Genomic DNA, 16,583 nt, shown 5'->3' on the forward strand with positions numbered 1-16,583 from the left:
ACGCATACAGCTAATTTTTGCTCAAATGATTGTTTATCAATTATCATCAACCATAATCATAACTATCATTGCCAATACCAGGGATGTACATGCCTGTAAGTGTGCAAATTAAAAGGTTCATGTGGCAATAGAAATGAACATATTATGTAAAGCAATGAAGCACTGTTTGGTATTCAAATACCACTACAAGCTACTTTTCTTTTTCAACTTTCTTTCCGATCCAATTGGCGACAATAGGGGTCAGGGCTACTGTGGGAGGAAACCTAATTGGAGATGCAGCTTTATGCGCAGCATATGCCAAAGCAAAGGTGCCAACCTTTTCTCCAGCCTCATTAGGTGAGATCCCTACCTGTAGTGATAAACACAATGTGTTATTAGTCTGTAGAGATTATTTTGTTTTAATCATATAAGAACAATCTAGTGGAGTAAAGATTGCTCATTAGGTTTTGTATAAGCATTTCACCTTCTGCAGTAAAGATTGGACATCAACTCCAGCATTGATTAATGCATAACAAAGAGTGAAAGAGATCAATGATAGAGTAATGGAGGTGGCTAGGTATGCTCCTCCATATTTTGCTAGCAGCTCCTTGGCTTGATCACCCTTCGATTTCTCTCCAGAATTACCATTTTCTTCCTCCTTTGAGCTGAAAATCTGGAAAAGCAGACAATTTTTATGTTAGCAATAATAATAAAAGGTACTAATTCACTATTAAACTTCCCTTGAAGATCAAAATTCATTTAAACCCATCATTTGCTCCCCCAAAACTTTGGTAAAAAGGAGCCTACAATTCAGGGATGAATACAAGTAAATTCTTAATTTGACATGACTTCAACATTAAAACTTTGAACAAGTGACACATTTTGAAAACTTTACATTTAAGCTGAGAGTCTAAGACGAAACTACAAAAAGAAAGCAACCCCAATTCGATTTAACAAGCAACTGTAATAATTTTTCTCTCACTGATTCAAGAATAATTTGTTTCCAAGATTGTGCTGCTTTTCTCAACAGATTTATAGAGTAGGAAACAATACACACTTTGCATTTAAGCCAAGAAAGATAAGTAGCTTACTAACTAGCAATAAAAAGCCAATAACATCAAAATAAAATCATTCAAAAAATAACTTTTCTCCCTCTGATTCATGAAATTGGAACTTTATAGCAACCCCATGATCCTAATTAAGCCAAAACAGAAGAAATAAAGAAAAGGGCACCTTCCATAGACCAGCTTCAAGGCCATACTTCTTTGTAACTTCCTCAGCTGAAGATGATGTCTGAGAAGAAGGGCTTTTGATTTCCTCTGTTTTCTCTCTAAGAGCTCTAACTCTGAAGCCCTTTACAAGGGGTTTGTGTGAGTGAATTGAAGCAAGATTGGAAACTGTGGCACTCTCCTTGCTCAGTAAAGAAGCACAAGAAGGTGATGGGAGAAGAAGAAATGTCGACATAGTTGGCCCCTCAGAGAACCTTGTACCCGAAACTCAAAGCATGTGTTGTTTGATGAGCAGAATTAAAAGCATGAAAAATGGAAAATCTCACGGTCACAGAAAGTTTGTGTGAGCTCACTTAAGCCAGCAAAGAAAGAAAGAAGATAGTTGAAGATGATGATGATAGAACAAAATATCCAACCCCAGCTTTTTATTTTGGTCCAATGGGAAAGTTCTCTTTGTCCCTTTCAATTTACAATGGGCTTCCAGAATTAGCCCAAGAAGAGGATGTAGAGTCCCTTTCGGTTTTTCGCACTTGAGTGGGAGATTGGTGAGAATTCAAGTGCGGAGTTGGAGTCCCACATTAGTTAAGTGTGGGTGAGGGGAAGACTTTATAAGAGATGTGACTCATAAACCTAATGCCTTAAGGTTTTGGGTTAAGGTATGACATCGAGATCTCTTGGTGTCTTACTCCTCGGCCCATGGGCTCCCCTGTCTCCCCCAACAATTATATCACTCATTTTTCTCATTCTCTTTATTCTTAAGTCTTTCCAAAAGTGTGAAGAAAACTTAATCCAATAAATAAATTTATGGTCATTTTCCCCTCTCCTCCACTCACCTTACCTTGCACACCTCATGGAAAAGAAATAAAACAAAAAGAAATATGTGGTGATGGGAAGGGACATGTAGCAATCAATACAAGCACAACAATTACTAGGCCAGACATCTTTCTCCAATTTGCTCATTTTATTAATATTTTTTGTACACCAATAATTTTATCTAGTCTTTTTTTTTTTCAATATTTTATATAGTCTTACACTTCAACAGCTTGATGTTTAGGACCAACAGAAGAATCAATTAAAATCAAAATAGTTACAATGTCTGCCCAAAAAAAGGGCCCCAAATTGTAGAAAAAGCAAGAGAAAGAGGCCCAGCGGCAAAACAAAAGGGGATTGATGAAAACGGCTGGCAGTATGGCCCAAGGGATGAAGAGCCTAAGACCATCTCCAATGCTAGTTCTTATTTCTTAGTTCTTTGCACTATTTATGTGGGCCCGTATTGCCACATGTGTTTAAGCAACTCTCAAGCAATTTTGCTCTAACCATGAGTTCTTAGTTCTTAGTTCTTACCACTATTCATTTGGTCTCACCAACCACATTATTTATACTTTTTATTTTCATAAAATAATAAAACAAAACTCATAAAGTTATAAAGTAATTTGGATGAGAGAGAAATAATTAATATTTTAATCTAAAAACTCAAAAAGCAAAACTTCTTATATAAGAACTGAGTTCTTATTTTTAAGAACTAAGGAGTCCATGTCAGCGCCTTCAATAGTAAAGTTCTTAGTTCTTAGTTCTTAACTCCAAAATAAGAACTAAGAACCTTGCATTAGAGATGCTCTAAGGGCTTCTAGAAGGTGCAAGGATAAGGATGTAACTTCAGCAAGGCAGGGGTACAATAGTGAATACACAAGGTTGCAAGGGTACAAGGGTAATTGCAAATTCTGAGAAACCCTAGCCCTATACGGCTATACGCCCTCCGTTCACAATTAGATGATGTATGTGGTCATATTTAATGAATCTAAAAAATAGATTTTTTCTTATAATTGTGACCGGAGGGTGTATTGCCTACATTTATACCTCCGGATCCGAAGGAACCAACAGAAGTTACAGAACCCTAGCACCCGGCCGCCACCTCCTCTTCCTTTTCTCTTTCCCTTCCCATCAGTGTTGTTTACATTCTTTTCCCATTTTTATTGTTATTTATATAACCTTACTTCATTATAAATTTTCTCTTTATTAATTATATTTTATAATGATATCTTCCACCCTTATCGAATTTATTGAGTTTTTTTTTTTCATTATGAAAATCAATAAAAATATATATTTTTATGATTCATGGATTTTTTTTTACGAAATAAGACATCTACTTCTTCTTTGTTTTGTGTTTTTTTATTTATTTACTTTTTTTTAAGCACAGACCTGGTTCATTTTTTCCTCCGTGCTTTTGCTGTGAGCGATCAAGTCTAAACCCCCTCCAAACGATGAGTTTGTCATGACCAATCTCAAGAACGATACAGACTTTGAATAAATGAGCGACGGCGACGTCATGAGATGCTCAACACTGGGAGGAAATTTCAGATACAAAAACATAAGTCTTAGTTGCTAGCTCTTGACTAAATTAAGCGACGAAAATATTCCCTCACCAAATCTATCTTTTGCAGGTTTAGCGCGATAGAGGTACATTAAGCGGCGATGAAAATATTTCTTTCATGAGTATGCATTATAATGCCAACAAGGGATAATTAATTAGTTGGAAAATATATAATTCTTATGAAGGTCTCTCAATAAATAAAATTGTTTAAGATTCATGGATGTGCATTTTTTGAAATTTGAATAACAAGTTAAATTATGCCATTACCGAGTGCATTTGGTAGGTTTAGGGGTGAAAATAGGCCAGGTCAGGCCAGGCTTTGCATAAATAGGCCAGGCCTACTTCAAAATTTTAAGGCCTTAGCCTGGCCTATTATCTATCATAGGCTTTTTTTTTCCTGGCGTGACTGTGATTTCTTCGGGGCATTTATCACTCTTTTAGGTTCAGTAGGGTTTTTATTGGTTGCAGCTTCCAGTTATCTTCATAAGAATTTTTTATCTTTCATTTCGTCTGAGTTTGATTCCGAGCTAATTCGTTTTTTGCCACAAGGGGCTACGATAACTGTTTATGGGACCGCGGGTCTATTTGTTAGTTTGTTTTTGTGGCTTACCATTTTTTGGAATGTGGGCAGTGGTTATGATCTTTTCGATAAAAAAAGAGGAAAGTAAACCAGTTTATATTAGTATCAGTTGCAATTTGCCTGCTATTCCTCATCCTACTTTTAGTCGTGAGCCCGTTCCCTTCTCACTTTCTCCTAGGTTGAGTAATCAGATGCTATTTACAAAAAGTACTCTTCACGTGGTCTGGTAGCCTATTTAATAGCCTATTTCAGAATAAATTTTATACAAATATGACCATCCCATTTTTTATTTATTTATGTAATTCTGCAACAATATAAACCACCTCACAAAATAAGATAGCATCCCAATGGTGAACAACAGCACTTTACAATTCTTTATGAAGACACAATCAACAAAATAAGTGAACCAACATCAAGTACCAACATTGAACAACCTCATTTTTGTACAGCAGCAACATACAATCCAACAGAAGCACAATTCAAGCACAAAATGCAACACAATATATTAGAAATTTAGCTTCTTTCCTGTCATAATAAACTTGAAAGATCATAAAATATTAATAAAGCTTCAAAGGTTCCAAAACCAGAATAAGAAAATAACCACCTGCTGCACCAACACGAGCATGACAACAGAATCATAACTAAAGAAGTCCAAAAGGAAACTAAAACAATAATAGAGTCACAACTCACAAACAGACACAATACTTAATATAGTTGACAACACAAATAACATCAAAACAATCTCAATAAAATAACATCACATCTTCATATTGATCTACTTGTTTCCTTCATAACCAGCCTCATTTTCAAGAATGACATCATTGCATCAGATCTTCAAGTTGATCACCGCATGTCTTTCATCCACCTTCAAATTAAAATAAGAAAATGTCATTGAACTGAAAAATATTTTGTAAATAATAATGTTATACAGGTTTAAGAAAAAACTTGTAAAAACAGCAAGTTACCTTTGCCTTCTTCATCAAATTGTACTTATGACGCAGCCAATCCCCACCACAAATGAGTGCTTCAATAGATTCATCGTTCAATTTAGAACGATACTCATCAATAACTCGCCCTCCTGCACTAAATGTAGACTCCGATGCCACAGTAGAGATGGGTATAGCTAATATATCTGCAGCCATCTTCGACAAGACCTTATATTTAAAGCTATTATTCCTCCACCAGTCCAATGCGTTGAATGAGTTACCATCATCATCTGGAACATAGACACCTTCATCATAATAAGCTTGCAGTTCTGATTTCATTGGAGGAACCGCTTCCTTTTCACGCACAAGATTCATAATTTGGTCAAATCCAGTGAATGAAGATCTAGGTTCAGATGAGGATGTTGGATTGTTACCACCACCATTTGCATTCTCCGTCGCAGAGGATGACTCTTGAATACTCAAAGACACATATTCATCATATAAATTTTCCAATGAACTTCTTACCTTCTCTATCTCTATGGCAACTTTCGCAGGTTTGTATATCATGGGAAAACAAATATCAACAATATGAAATTTGCACCTAGGATCTAAAACACTAGCAATTGCCATAAGTAAATTACACTCACCCCAATATTTGTCAAATTTTTCTTTCATTGGAGCTGCCATTTCTCTCATGAAGAGATCTTCATCCTCAGATGCATTATCAATTACTTGTTTAACTCTCCAAACTTCCGCAAGGTATAAATTTGAAGTCGGATACTCACTACCTGATATAACATGAGTAGCTAGATCAAACACTTCTAGAAGTTTGCAAACCTTCTCAACTTTGCTCCAATCTTCAGCTGAAGGTGTATAATCATAATAGGGCTCTCTTTCCTTGTAAGGATCAAATGCAGTCTTGAATTTCAAAGCAGTTGCCAACATACGAAATGTTGAATTCCATCTTGTTGGGCAATCCATGATAGCAGGCCGGCCTATCAGGCTTAATCCTGATCTATTTAATTATATAGGCTTTTCAAAAAGCCCGAGCCTAGCCTTTTTACTAAACAGGTCAGGTCAGTCCAAGCCTTAAATAAGCCAGGCCATAAACCCCTGTCGGCGGCCTAGCCCATTCCCACCCCTAGGTAGGTTTACTACAACAGTCGATTAAATGTAGTAAAAGCATAACATACAAGAGAAAGTTTTTTCTTTTTTTTTTAATAGCAAGAGAAAGTTGGTGACTTAGTTGCATTGGAGCTTTGTTTTTTAATGTTCCTTAACTGTACCGTTGCTTCGATTGGTTTAAAATTGAACTTCCAACTAGAACAATTAGTGAATTTATTGAACTGCAATTAAATTTAGAATTCCAAGTTCCCATGTGGTAAAATCCATATGATGAAGCATGTATACATCATCATGTGTGTGCATGTCATGTATATTTAGCATTTACCAGCTCTGTTCTATAAGTAAGTAGTGCAATTAATTTTGTTAATTTTCATGAAAGTATTTATTTGACTATTTCATTATTATTAATAATGCATTTTATTTTTCTCATTTATTAATTCTTTAAGGGCATTTTATAGAAAAACATCATTTAATGTTTTCTTAACAAAATAATTTCTTCAAAGTGGACAATTAATAAGGAACATTGGAATGAATCATAATCGTTAGATCTAAATAACAACGGTCAAGATTAAACCATTAAGTCTTAAGTGGTCATGTGAGTATCACCATAACTATTAAATTATTTTAATTTTGATAATTCACAATTACATATAACTAGATATTATACCCGTGCGTTGCACGGGTTTACTTACAATATTTTTTAACATTATATATAAATTATTATAGTTTAAATAAATAAAAAAATATTTTTTAATTATAATTGTAAATAAATTGTGTTAAGACATTTCAATAAATATTATTAGATTTTTTTGTATAAATAATTAATATTACTCAAATTTTATTATTGATATTTAATTATTAGCATAGAAATGATTTTTAGAAATAAAAAAATTTATGAAAAATTATTAAGTTAATTTGAAATATTTAAATTACGTAAAAAAATGTTAAGTGTTAGTGTCATGAAATAAATTTCAATATCATTTTTATACTTTTGTTCTGGAAATGAACACTCAAGAATGATATAAGCCTCAAACCCTAGTAAAGCATGAGTCTAGTAATAGCCTAATCCTTTAGAATAAATGTCGAATGATCCTTTGCAATGATCATAAAGTCCCCTTTTATAGAGGTTACATCAAACCCTAACTTTGCCACTAATGGGGCTTGTTGGGTCGTACCTCACTCGGCCCAACTCCCTTACATACATCAACCGCCCCTGGCGCTTGCCCTAAGGGGGTCCCTAATCTCCTAAGTCCTTTCTCTCTCCCCTAGCGAGTTCCTTTCTTTTAGGTCTTGTTCGTCCCTGGGCAAGTTCCTCTAGGGTGTGGGGGGCTCGCCCAATCCAACTTTTTACCAAGAAAGTCATTTGTTGTGACTTGTCAAGGTCAAGAAGAATTAATTAATTTTAAATTTTAGAATTATGATAAGTGATAACATAAATAGCTTAAAATATTATCAAGCGAATTTAAATTTATTTAACTTATTTGGTTTCCGAATATTTTCTCAAAGCCGATAGCCAAGAGACTTATAATCTCTTGAGGTTCTACGATCACATTAAATGGATATGCCTCTCACAACGAACATTTATTCAACTTTGACAATTATTATTTTTCTTTATTATGCTTCCTTAAGTAAATTTTTTTTACAACAAAAGATGAATATTATTAATAGCAAATGATTCATGAGAACAACCCTCTCATGGATAAGTAATTTTTACTAATATATCATAGATCAAAATTATTATTAGATATTTTTTCAATAATGCACATATATGTTATAATTAACTTTAAATTCATTTTAGTGGCGCTTTTTAATTTTAAAACTATTTATCTACATTATTTATTAAAAATATTATTTTATTATTAACTAATTTTAATTTTAATATTTGTCAAATGCAAAACTAAAGAAAATTTCAGTTTTTTTTAACAAAATTAATTTTTAATATTGACAATAATTTTTTTTAGTTTTTAATTTGAGAATTATATGGTTTAATGCATTTAATACTCTTTGCTAATGAGTTTAATGCAAAAGCTCAAGTGAGCTTTACATATATATATAGATGGTCATGATTTATTTATATGTTATCATATATAAAAAGATTATTATAATAAAATACATCTCATTTATATCATAAGAAACGCCTGATATAATACTACTAGTAGTAGTACTTAAGCTCAAATGGCAAAATCTATGAACAGGATGCTCATGCATCTAATAAAACAAATATGTAGAACTAGTGGGAAAAGTTACATCAAACTCAAAGAAGAGTTAAGGGAAAGACGGCAAGGCCTACTTAATAGGAAAAAGTCTAAGGTGGAAGAAAGACCAAATATAAACTTAATTATATAAGAAACTTTTTAACTATATATTATTGACAAAAAGGGTATACAATACATTCAATCTGTACCAAAAAGAAAAATGAAAGTCTTCAATAAATTAAATATGTTGTAGCAAGGAGTGATTGATTCAATCCTCTCTCAATTTTCTTGTATATTTTGTATTTAGGCTCTAGCACTTTTGTGCTAGCTTATCAATTTATTTTGCCTTTAAAAGAAGCGAGTAATTAATTCAAGTGATATATGCTTGATTTTCTTTGAATAAGATCTTAAAATTCGATTCTTATAAGCAAAAAAAACCTTGTCCTTAAATAGTCAAATGTCATATATGGGGACTAGATGAAGCAACTAGCTAGCTACTTATGTTATACATGTCTTATTATCTCATAACTAGCAAAATGAATAATATAACCTTTAATATAGTAGGGCAGTAATATGGTAGATCATGTTAAAAGCTGGTCTAATCGTTAATCATGTGTTAAACAAATTTTTTCACAGTACACGATAAATAAAGCCTTAATAGCATGCTATCAATTACAGCACCAAGTAGCATTTATTCTATTTTATGGTGCTACAAAAGATAATGCAATTTTACGATAAAACGTGTCATTGAAGTTTGAACACATAAAGAATGGGCTTTATAATTAAGAATCCTCCTATCAGCGCGGCAGATTTTAATTTTTAAAATATCATTTAATGAAGTCGGTTGAGTTATGACCAATTTGAATATATAGCTTATTGTTAAATGAAGCGGCAACATTTTGTAAAGTATATTGTCAAACAATATAAAACCAACTTTTAATTTACAAGTGTACACATGGTTGCAGCTATTTAAAGTTTAAACTATTAGTTAGAATATCTCCATGCTCAAAATTAGACTCAATATGAAGACAAAACTTGAAAGGAAGCTTTCTTTTTAGTGGTCTGTTTCCTTGTAAGCCAACTTTATTAAAAAGGAAACTTCCTTTTTTAGTTTAAGGTTATCATGTCCCAATAGAAGTATTGTTAACGTAGGAAGTTTGTTATAAATTAATTAATAACGTAAAGTCTATTGATAACACCATAACCATTTGAAAGTCTTTCTAAAAATGGTAAGCAATACTTCCTTTTGAATTTAACAAAATCTACATATATTTTAGTTAATCAATAAAAAATATTTAAAAGAAAATGCTAAAATTGTTATTGCTAGAAATCCTCAATGTTTTCAATAACCCATAACAGTTTGAAAGTTAAGAGCTCTATGTATCTCTTTTGGAATTGGTTTGGCATGCATGAAACTAGCTAAATACAATGGTAATTTGTTGAATAAAAAATATTTAGCAATAATGAGGGTTGGTCATATGAGACATCACATACGATCGACATATGGAGATTGTGGCGGTAATCTCCAGAGTATTAAAAAATCGTAATTGCAAATGTTTTGACTTGAAAAGTTCTGTGCTCACGCTTCATGCAGTTTTAATTAAATTGAGCCCAATAATCTGCATATGTTGATCATATGTCGCAGAGCTTACATTTAAGAAGTGAATATTTAATCACATAAAAATACGAAAAATGATTGATAAACATATATTTTAACCGTCACAAAATGACACAATGGTTGAAAATAACTTTATGTGAAAAATTATCTCAAAGTTTTATCTCTGAAAGATATCGACCATTATAATTTGTATGTGTAATTCAGTAATTATATTGCCTATATATCATCACCCTAAAAGTTAATTTCATAGTTATTGAAAAACAAGTCCATGAAAAGAAGTATAGCATCATGGTGAATATTATTTCTCTCCTAATTAAGATCGATCAAATGATTAACCCCTTATACTCCTACGTCAAGTAATTACATGCCTTCATAAACCCCCTCCATGTACTCCAAACTCCAACCCAATTTTTCACCAAACATTTTCAAAAGATATATATAAACCCAACCCCACACCTTCTTCTCCAACTCATCCTAATTAAATTTCACTTTCTATCCACTTTCTGTCTCCATTGTATATATCAAAGCTCTTCTCAAAGTTAGTGTGAATAGGAACCCTACCAACAACAACACCATCATCTACCTTTGCAAATCCTTTTATAAACCCAATATTTTTTTTTTTAATTCACTCTCACTATTGTTTATATTATCATATTTATATTTGTGTGTGTGTGTGAGTGTGATTACCTACCAATGTCTTCCAATTCCAATGACAAGAAAAGTGTGTTGAGAATTCTATTCACAGCAAATGGAAGCTGTGGTTGTGGCAAAACAAAGGCAATTGAAGTGCACGAGCCAACCAAAATACCCAAAATACCCTCCACCCATCACAAAAAGACAACAACAAACCAAACCAGCAGCAAGGCTTCCTCCACCACCACTTCCAACGACCACAACGGCGGCGCCATCTCCATCTCCTTCGACGACGAAGACGAAGAATTCTCCTCCGCCACCATCTCCGACACCGAAACCGCCACCACCAACAAGAGCCTCAACCACCACCACCGCCACCACGTGGCGCCGAAACAGAGCCCTCTGCTGAACAGCGTGGCGGTGGAGAAGGACTCATCGGATCCGTATCACGATTTCCGGCACTCGATGCTGCAGATGATCTTCGAGAAGGAGATAGATTCGGAGGAAGATCTTCAAGATCTTCTACAGTGTTTTCTCCACCTGAATGCTGCGTGTTACCATCATGTTATTGTGAAGGCTTTCAATGAGATCTGTGAAGATGCGTTTTCCGATAAGGTTAGCACTGCTCCGGCGACGACGGAGCCTTCTCCGTCGCACAGGAACGGCCACTTCCTCAAAGGGAAGAGTGAGAGAATTGGATAATGGTTACATGGACACGTTGTCTCTCTATTAAGGTACAATCAACAAGATCGATGTTATTAAAATATATAATTTTAGTGTGAATTTTTATGTCCCTTTAATTATTAATGTTTTAATTTTAGTAAAAATGCTCGAAACATTCACACGAGTTCCACTAAAAATATGACAATTTAGTAAGACTTACATAAATTTTAATCAATCAATAAACTTTTTTATAATTAGTATGTTTTGGTAGCATTTCTCTTATATTTTAATGTATCTATTAGTTTAGGATATTTGTGGTTTTCCTTGTAAACAAAATTAAACTATATAGGCTATGTTTGATTTTGCTTCAAACATTGTTTGCTTTGTCTTGGAATTTGAGTTTCAAATTTCTAAAGCTTGAAACATGAATTGATGAATTGAAGGATGGGGCAAGTTAACGTTTAGTTCAGTTCATTTAAGTTGAACTGAAATACAAACATGCACATATTCATTGGTTGTGTTTGTTTTGTTCTCGCAAATTTCCAACTCCATCGATACTAAATGAGAAATAAGAGATATAACAAGCGATATCAATTGAAGAACAAAAGAGATATAAAAAAAAATTGAAATGGGATGAAAAAGGGTAAATGTATTAAAGTTGATATAAATATCATACTCACTCATGAGAATGAGGATGGGAGAGCTAAGCTAGCGTATTGTCCATGGAATGTGTCTAGCTAACCCATGTGCAGGCATTGAATTCACAAGAGGGATGAGTTACAAGTAAACATCAAGGTTTTGAAAAGGATGATGTTTTCAATTGGTTTCGGTAAATTGTTGTTTCTAATTAAACAAAGGGTTAAATATGTTTTTTTCTTTCTTTCAACTATATAATGAATTAATTATTGAATAACGTGAAGTTTTGGTCACTCAACCCATTTTAATAATGATTTGCAATGACATGTAGGTTTTAATGATGTGAATTTTTTCATTTTTTAAATATTCATGTGAAATATACAAAGAACCAAAATAAAAAATAGTTAGCCTTTCATCATCTTCATCCCTCCTCATCTTTCATAAATATTGATCAAGAACATGGGGTTATGATCAGTAACGTAAAAAAAAGTTGAAGATCTAGAAGATTTGCATAATCTACACTTGAGCCTTCAATATACAAACAAAGCAAATGCAATGTTTTTAGTATTCTAGTAAAAGTCTACTTTCAAAAAAAAAAATCTAGTAAAAGTCTCATACACAGACGAATGATAAAAATGGTAGAATATGCTTACTTATGTATATGAATGAATTTTGGGTTATTGATGCTCAATGTTTCTTCATGAATGTATATTCTTAGGTGGAGTATGCTTTTTTAAAACAAAAAAATAGAATAAAGAGAAAACATTTCTAGACTATTGGATATGATAGAGTTCCAGATTTTATCGGGCTTAGCGTAAAGAATTCGAACCCAATCCTTAACCTATGAGAAGGTACGAATTAAACTCGGAATTTAAGGTCAGTTCAATCAACCAACCGGTAGAACATGACGAAGTCTTCGGTGGGTTGGTTTCAAAATGAACCACTGTGGTTCAGTGAATTTTTTAAACGAAAAGACAAAAATGCCCATGTTTTTTTATTTTTATTTTCTCTTTTCCTTCCTTTCTTTCTGGATTCTTCCACTGCTTTATGGGTTTTTCCACTCTCCTCTGTTAATGGAATGAGTGAGACGCTCAAATGTTCAGATCTGAGCGGGTTAGAAGCCACCGCCACCGTGCCTTCGGATCTGAACAGATCAAGCTTTTCCTCCTTTCTAATCTTAAGGGATATTGATGAAGGAAGTCGGTGGTGTTGTTGATTGTTCTTGTCGTTGGTTTTGTTTTGTTACATCATGTTATACTTTTTAGTATTGTTGGTTTATAAAACAACTTTTGAGTTACAAAAAAATTATTCTCTCTTCCTCTGATCTACACCTAGAAGCTGCAACAATACAACCAGATCTGAGAAGAGTAATATGGATTTGCATTTTAATGGTTGGAATCTAACTGTTTTGGTTTTTAATGGAAGAAAATCTTGACATTTTTTTAATTGTTCATCTAGAACTCGTTGATGGAGGTGACCTAAAAGGCTCAGATCCGGAAGTTTTGGTATATGGTCCTGTTGTGCAGCGTTGGTGGTGGCCGGTCGGAGGTGTGGGAGAGGGGCGTTGGAGGTGTGGAAGCTATTGAGGTTGGTGGTGGATTGAAATTGGGTTGAAGGACATTTTAGTCAATTAAAGACTCAACCACAATTAATTTCAATCATTCAATTTTAAATTATTATATCTAATGGTTGTGGTTAAACTGAACCACCGTGGTTCACTTTTTAACCGTCTCACCTGAGCCAACATCGCATATGCTAATAATTTGTCATTTCAATTCAGTGTGTCAGTTAAAAGTTAAAACTTTAAACCAGCACCCAGTTTATAATAATTTGCTTCTCTAATTCTATGACCGCCGTATATGTCAACTTGAAGTTGCAACAGCGACTGCTTAATATAGGGGATCTATCAGATTTAATTTTGATATATTATGAGTATAATTTTTTTAATCTTTATTACCAAATCACAGGAAAAAAAAATAGTATTGATCAAAGTCACATAAAACTTTACACATTTTGAATTGTACTTGCATATCTCTTAAAGATATGCTTAATTAAAGTGATAAATAACATTTACTTTCTCATATAAATAAATATAGTATTAAATGACGAACCATTAAATCATATCCGTGTAGAGAGCGATGAGAATATGAGATTTAAAGATTACCTCGTCGATTTTTGAAAAAAAAATTGTAACCGAAAAAAAAAATCCTATCAAGTTTAATTTCCTACATATTTGAAGTTAGTATATGAATATTATTGTATTTTGACGGGGACCCCACAGGACTAGGAGATTGATCTCCAACACCATTCCCAAATTCGTCTCGGGGTTATTTTCGTTCTATCCTTATTCATACAGGAAAAAATTCCCTAAAATCGAGACCTCAAATAGGACAATCATCACGGCGATCTTCATCCGTTGGACTTGTCATCCCTAAGTGGATGCATATTGTTTATCATCACTTTAACTTTGGGCAAATATTAACTAATACATGTTCCTGAGTTTAAACACTTAAAATATCCATTATAAACTGGAACAACCGTACCTACCAAGGCTTATAAGATGCCTAAATCGTGTGGCTCGAACATTACATTAGATCCCAAATGCAGTAGTGAGTGATTAGAGTATGGGATGATATGCAGTGGACACCACTTAAAGCGGGGAAGATAAATTACTTTTTTGGATTAAAAATTCACTTTCAATTTTAATGAGATTTTACAGAGATGCTAACAAATAGGAAGAATGAATTGGTAATGATTTGAGACTCTATCTGCTTTCTTGTGTGACAACTAGAATAAATATGTCACAGCATGGAAGCTTGATCAATATCTTATTCTCAGTTGATCAAAACCTTTGCACCCTATTTTCTCTTTTCATGTCAATTTTGACTAACAAGGGATATATCTGCTTTTGTTTCATGAACCAACAACATGAAAGTCTACAATCTATTGATCAATAACCAAATCCAAATGCTTACTTCATAATTCTTAGCATGTCATTAGATGGACAAATGTATAGAAGTAATGCAAGTATATGAGCTGTAGCTTATATCCCATCTAGGAAATCAATATCTTGTTTTGTCCCTCTAATTACAACCAACTGCAGTTTTCCATATAAATATGAGCCTTGTGCAGTCAACATTTGATGCTAAAATGAACCAAATAGCTAATTACTCAACTTAGTCACCTAGCCAAAACATAAAGAATATTTATTTGGAAACAAACATATTTAACAAAGTTTACAAATCTCACTATCACTAGCTTTAAAGTGATGTAAAAGCAAATGAAGTATTACTGAAAATTGGGTACTTTGAAATTGGCTACGCACCCGCACCGGGTACGTACCGGGTACCGGTACTCCGTGGGTACGCCATGGGTACTTTGAAATCATGTGTTTTTTTTTTACAAGCTTTACCATGTGTTTGAATTGTTATTATATGCAAGATATATGAATATTGAGAGATTTGATATGTAATTAATAATATTATGTACCATAGATTATTTGATATTTATTTTTTTACTTCACTATATATATATATTTATATATATTTTTAATATATATATTAACGTACCTATAACGTACCCGTACCTAGGATTTTCTAAAAATGTCGTACCTCGTACCCGGTACCGTACCCGTACCCGGTACCGCACCCGTACCTGTGCATCCTAGTGAAAATATGAGTAGAAGTTCATAGTTCAAGTCATTCTAACAATTTCTCAGTACAGGGGAAAAAGATATCATCGTACAGTGAATCAACTCAATCAATTTTCCACTTTAAAATCAAAGCATAACATAAGAATTGGTTGAAGGACCAACAAAGTATAGTCTCTCAAAGCTAGGCACTGAAGTTTTCAAGACATCAAGATTCTTGTTTACCCTTACAAATTCAAATTGGTAAAAGAATCAATCACCTAAATTAGATTCTTTGAATTTTACTAGGAAAATTCACATCTGAGCTTACCCTGCAGACCAGAAGCAACACTGCCATTAGACATGCTTTTGACACTAAAGTTGTCAATAGCAATCTGGAGTTCTCTGAATTGGACAGAATTTCTACCACGAAGAAGAAAAATGAAGAGGTAAAACAGAAGAACAAATCTGAAATTTCAACCGTCAATAACAAAGCAAGGCACATGTTATACTCTTTTCTTAGAAGAAGAAAACTCTAATGAAGGAACCAGGTTTGTTTAGACATTAATGCACTCACTTCATGTGGCTGAAGTTGGAGATGACAGACCAAGTATAAGTACAAGAGCGAAAATCAGCAAAAACAACTCCAATTCATTGTTTATTTTCCTCAGTTTACAAAAGAAGGCAGGTTAACAAATCCATCTTTACATTTTGAAATTAAGAACTTTTGAGATTATCAGTTGATTGAAAAGAATTCACAATTATGAAATATATTAGTTGATTAAAAAGAATCCACAGTTCTGAAATCTAAATGGAGCCGCAATAATAACTGCTAAAACAAAAGCTTAACCTCTAGAGAGAGAAATTATTAGCCTCCAAATACATTCTAGATTGCTCATGGCCAATATAAGCTTCTAGAAAACATAGATAGAGAAACTTTATACCTGAAAAAAAGAAGAAGAAAGAAATAGGATTTGTTAACTAAACATAGATAGACTTT

General features: G+C 33.3%; 3 protein-coding genes across 3 annotated transcripts; 1 reads left to right on the top strand and 2 right to left on the bottom strand.

The window, feature by feature from the left end:
* Positions 1 to 14: 14 nt before the first annotated feature.
* LOC130747107 (uncharacterized) lies at positions 15 to 1,638 on the bottom strand. The gene is made up of 3 exons (XM_057599947.1): positions 1,213 to 1,638; positions 464 to 652; positions 15 to 349 (listed from the first exon to the last, which is right to left on the bottom strand). Exons 1-3 carry the CDS (start codon positions 1,441 to 1,443, stop codon positions 191 to 193), a joined length of 579 nt encoding a protein of 192 aa, XP_057455930.1. The 5' UTR covers positions 1,444 to 1,638; the 3' UTR covers positions 15 to 190.
* A 3,092-nt stretch (positions 1,639 to 4,730) lies between these two features.
* Positions 4,731 to 6,066, bottom strand: LOC130744973 (zinc finger BED domain-containing protein RICESLEEPER 1-like). Its single transcript, XM_057597129.1, has 2 exons — positions 5,125 to 6,066; positions 4,731 to 5,024 (listed from the first exon to the last, which is right to left on the bottom strand). Exons 1-2 carry the CDS (start codon positions 6,064 to 6,066, stop codon positions 4,986 to 4,988), a joined length of 981 nt encoding a protein of 326 aa, XP_057453112.1. The 3' UTR covers positions 4,731 to 4,985.
* Positions 6,067 to 10,502: 4,436 nt separating this feature from the next.
* On the top strand, positions 10,503 to 13,751 carry LOC130747108 (transcription repressor OFP8-like). The gene is made up of 2 exons (XM_057599948.1): positions 10,503 to 11,390; positions 13,414 to 13,751. The coding sequence occupies exon 1, from the start codon at positions 10,717 to 10,719 to the stop codon at positions 11,356 to 11,358; it is 642 nt and encodes a 213-aa protein (XP_057455931.1). The 5' UTR covers positions 10,503 to 10,716; the 3' UTR covers positions 11,359 to 11,390; positions 13,414 to 13,751.
* The last annotated feature ends 2,832 nt before the right edge of the window (positions 13,752 to 16,583 follow it).

Source organism: Lotus japonicus, chromosome 3, assembly GCF_012489685.1.
Source record: "Lotus japonicus ecotype B-129 chromosome 3, LjGifu_v1.2".
Classification (NCBI taxonomy): domain Eukaryota; kingdom Viridiplantae; phylum Streptophyta; class Magnoliopsida; order Fabales; family Fabaceae; genus Lotus; species Lotus japonicus.

What these genes read in the sequence shown, in the direction of transcription:
- LOC130747107 (XM_057599947.1), bottom strand. Translation starts at nt 1,443, where the DNA reads ATGTCGACATTTCTTCTTCTCCCATCACCTTCTTGTGCTTCTTTACTG. An exon ending in TTGAAGCTGGTCTATGGAAG is followed by an intron (nt 653 to 1,212) that starts GTGCCCTTTTCT and finishes CTGCTTTTCCAG; the next exon opens with ATTTTCAGCTCAAAGGAGGA. An exon ending in TCCAATCTTTACTGCAGAAG is followed by an intron (nt 350 to 463) that starts GTGAAATGCTTA and finishes TTATCACTACAG; the next exon opens with GTAGGGATCTCACCTAATGA.
- LOC130747108 (XM_057599948.1), top strand. Translation starts at nt 10,717, where the DNA reads ATGTCTTCCAATTCCAATGACAAGAAAAGTGTGTTGAGAATTCTATTC.
- LOC130744973 (XM_057597129.1), bottom strand. Translation starts at nt 6,066, where the DNA reads ATGGATTGCCCAACAAGATGGAATTCAACATTTCGTATGTTGGCAACT. An exon ending in ATTTGATGAAGAAGGCAAAG is followed by an intron (nt 5,025 to 5,124) that starts GTAACTTGCTGT and finishes TTTAATTTGAAG; the next exon opens with GTGGATGAAAGACATGCGGT.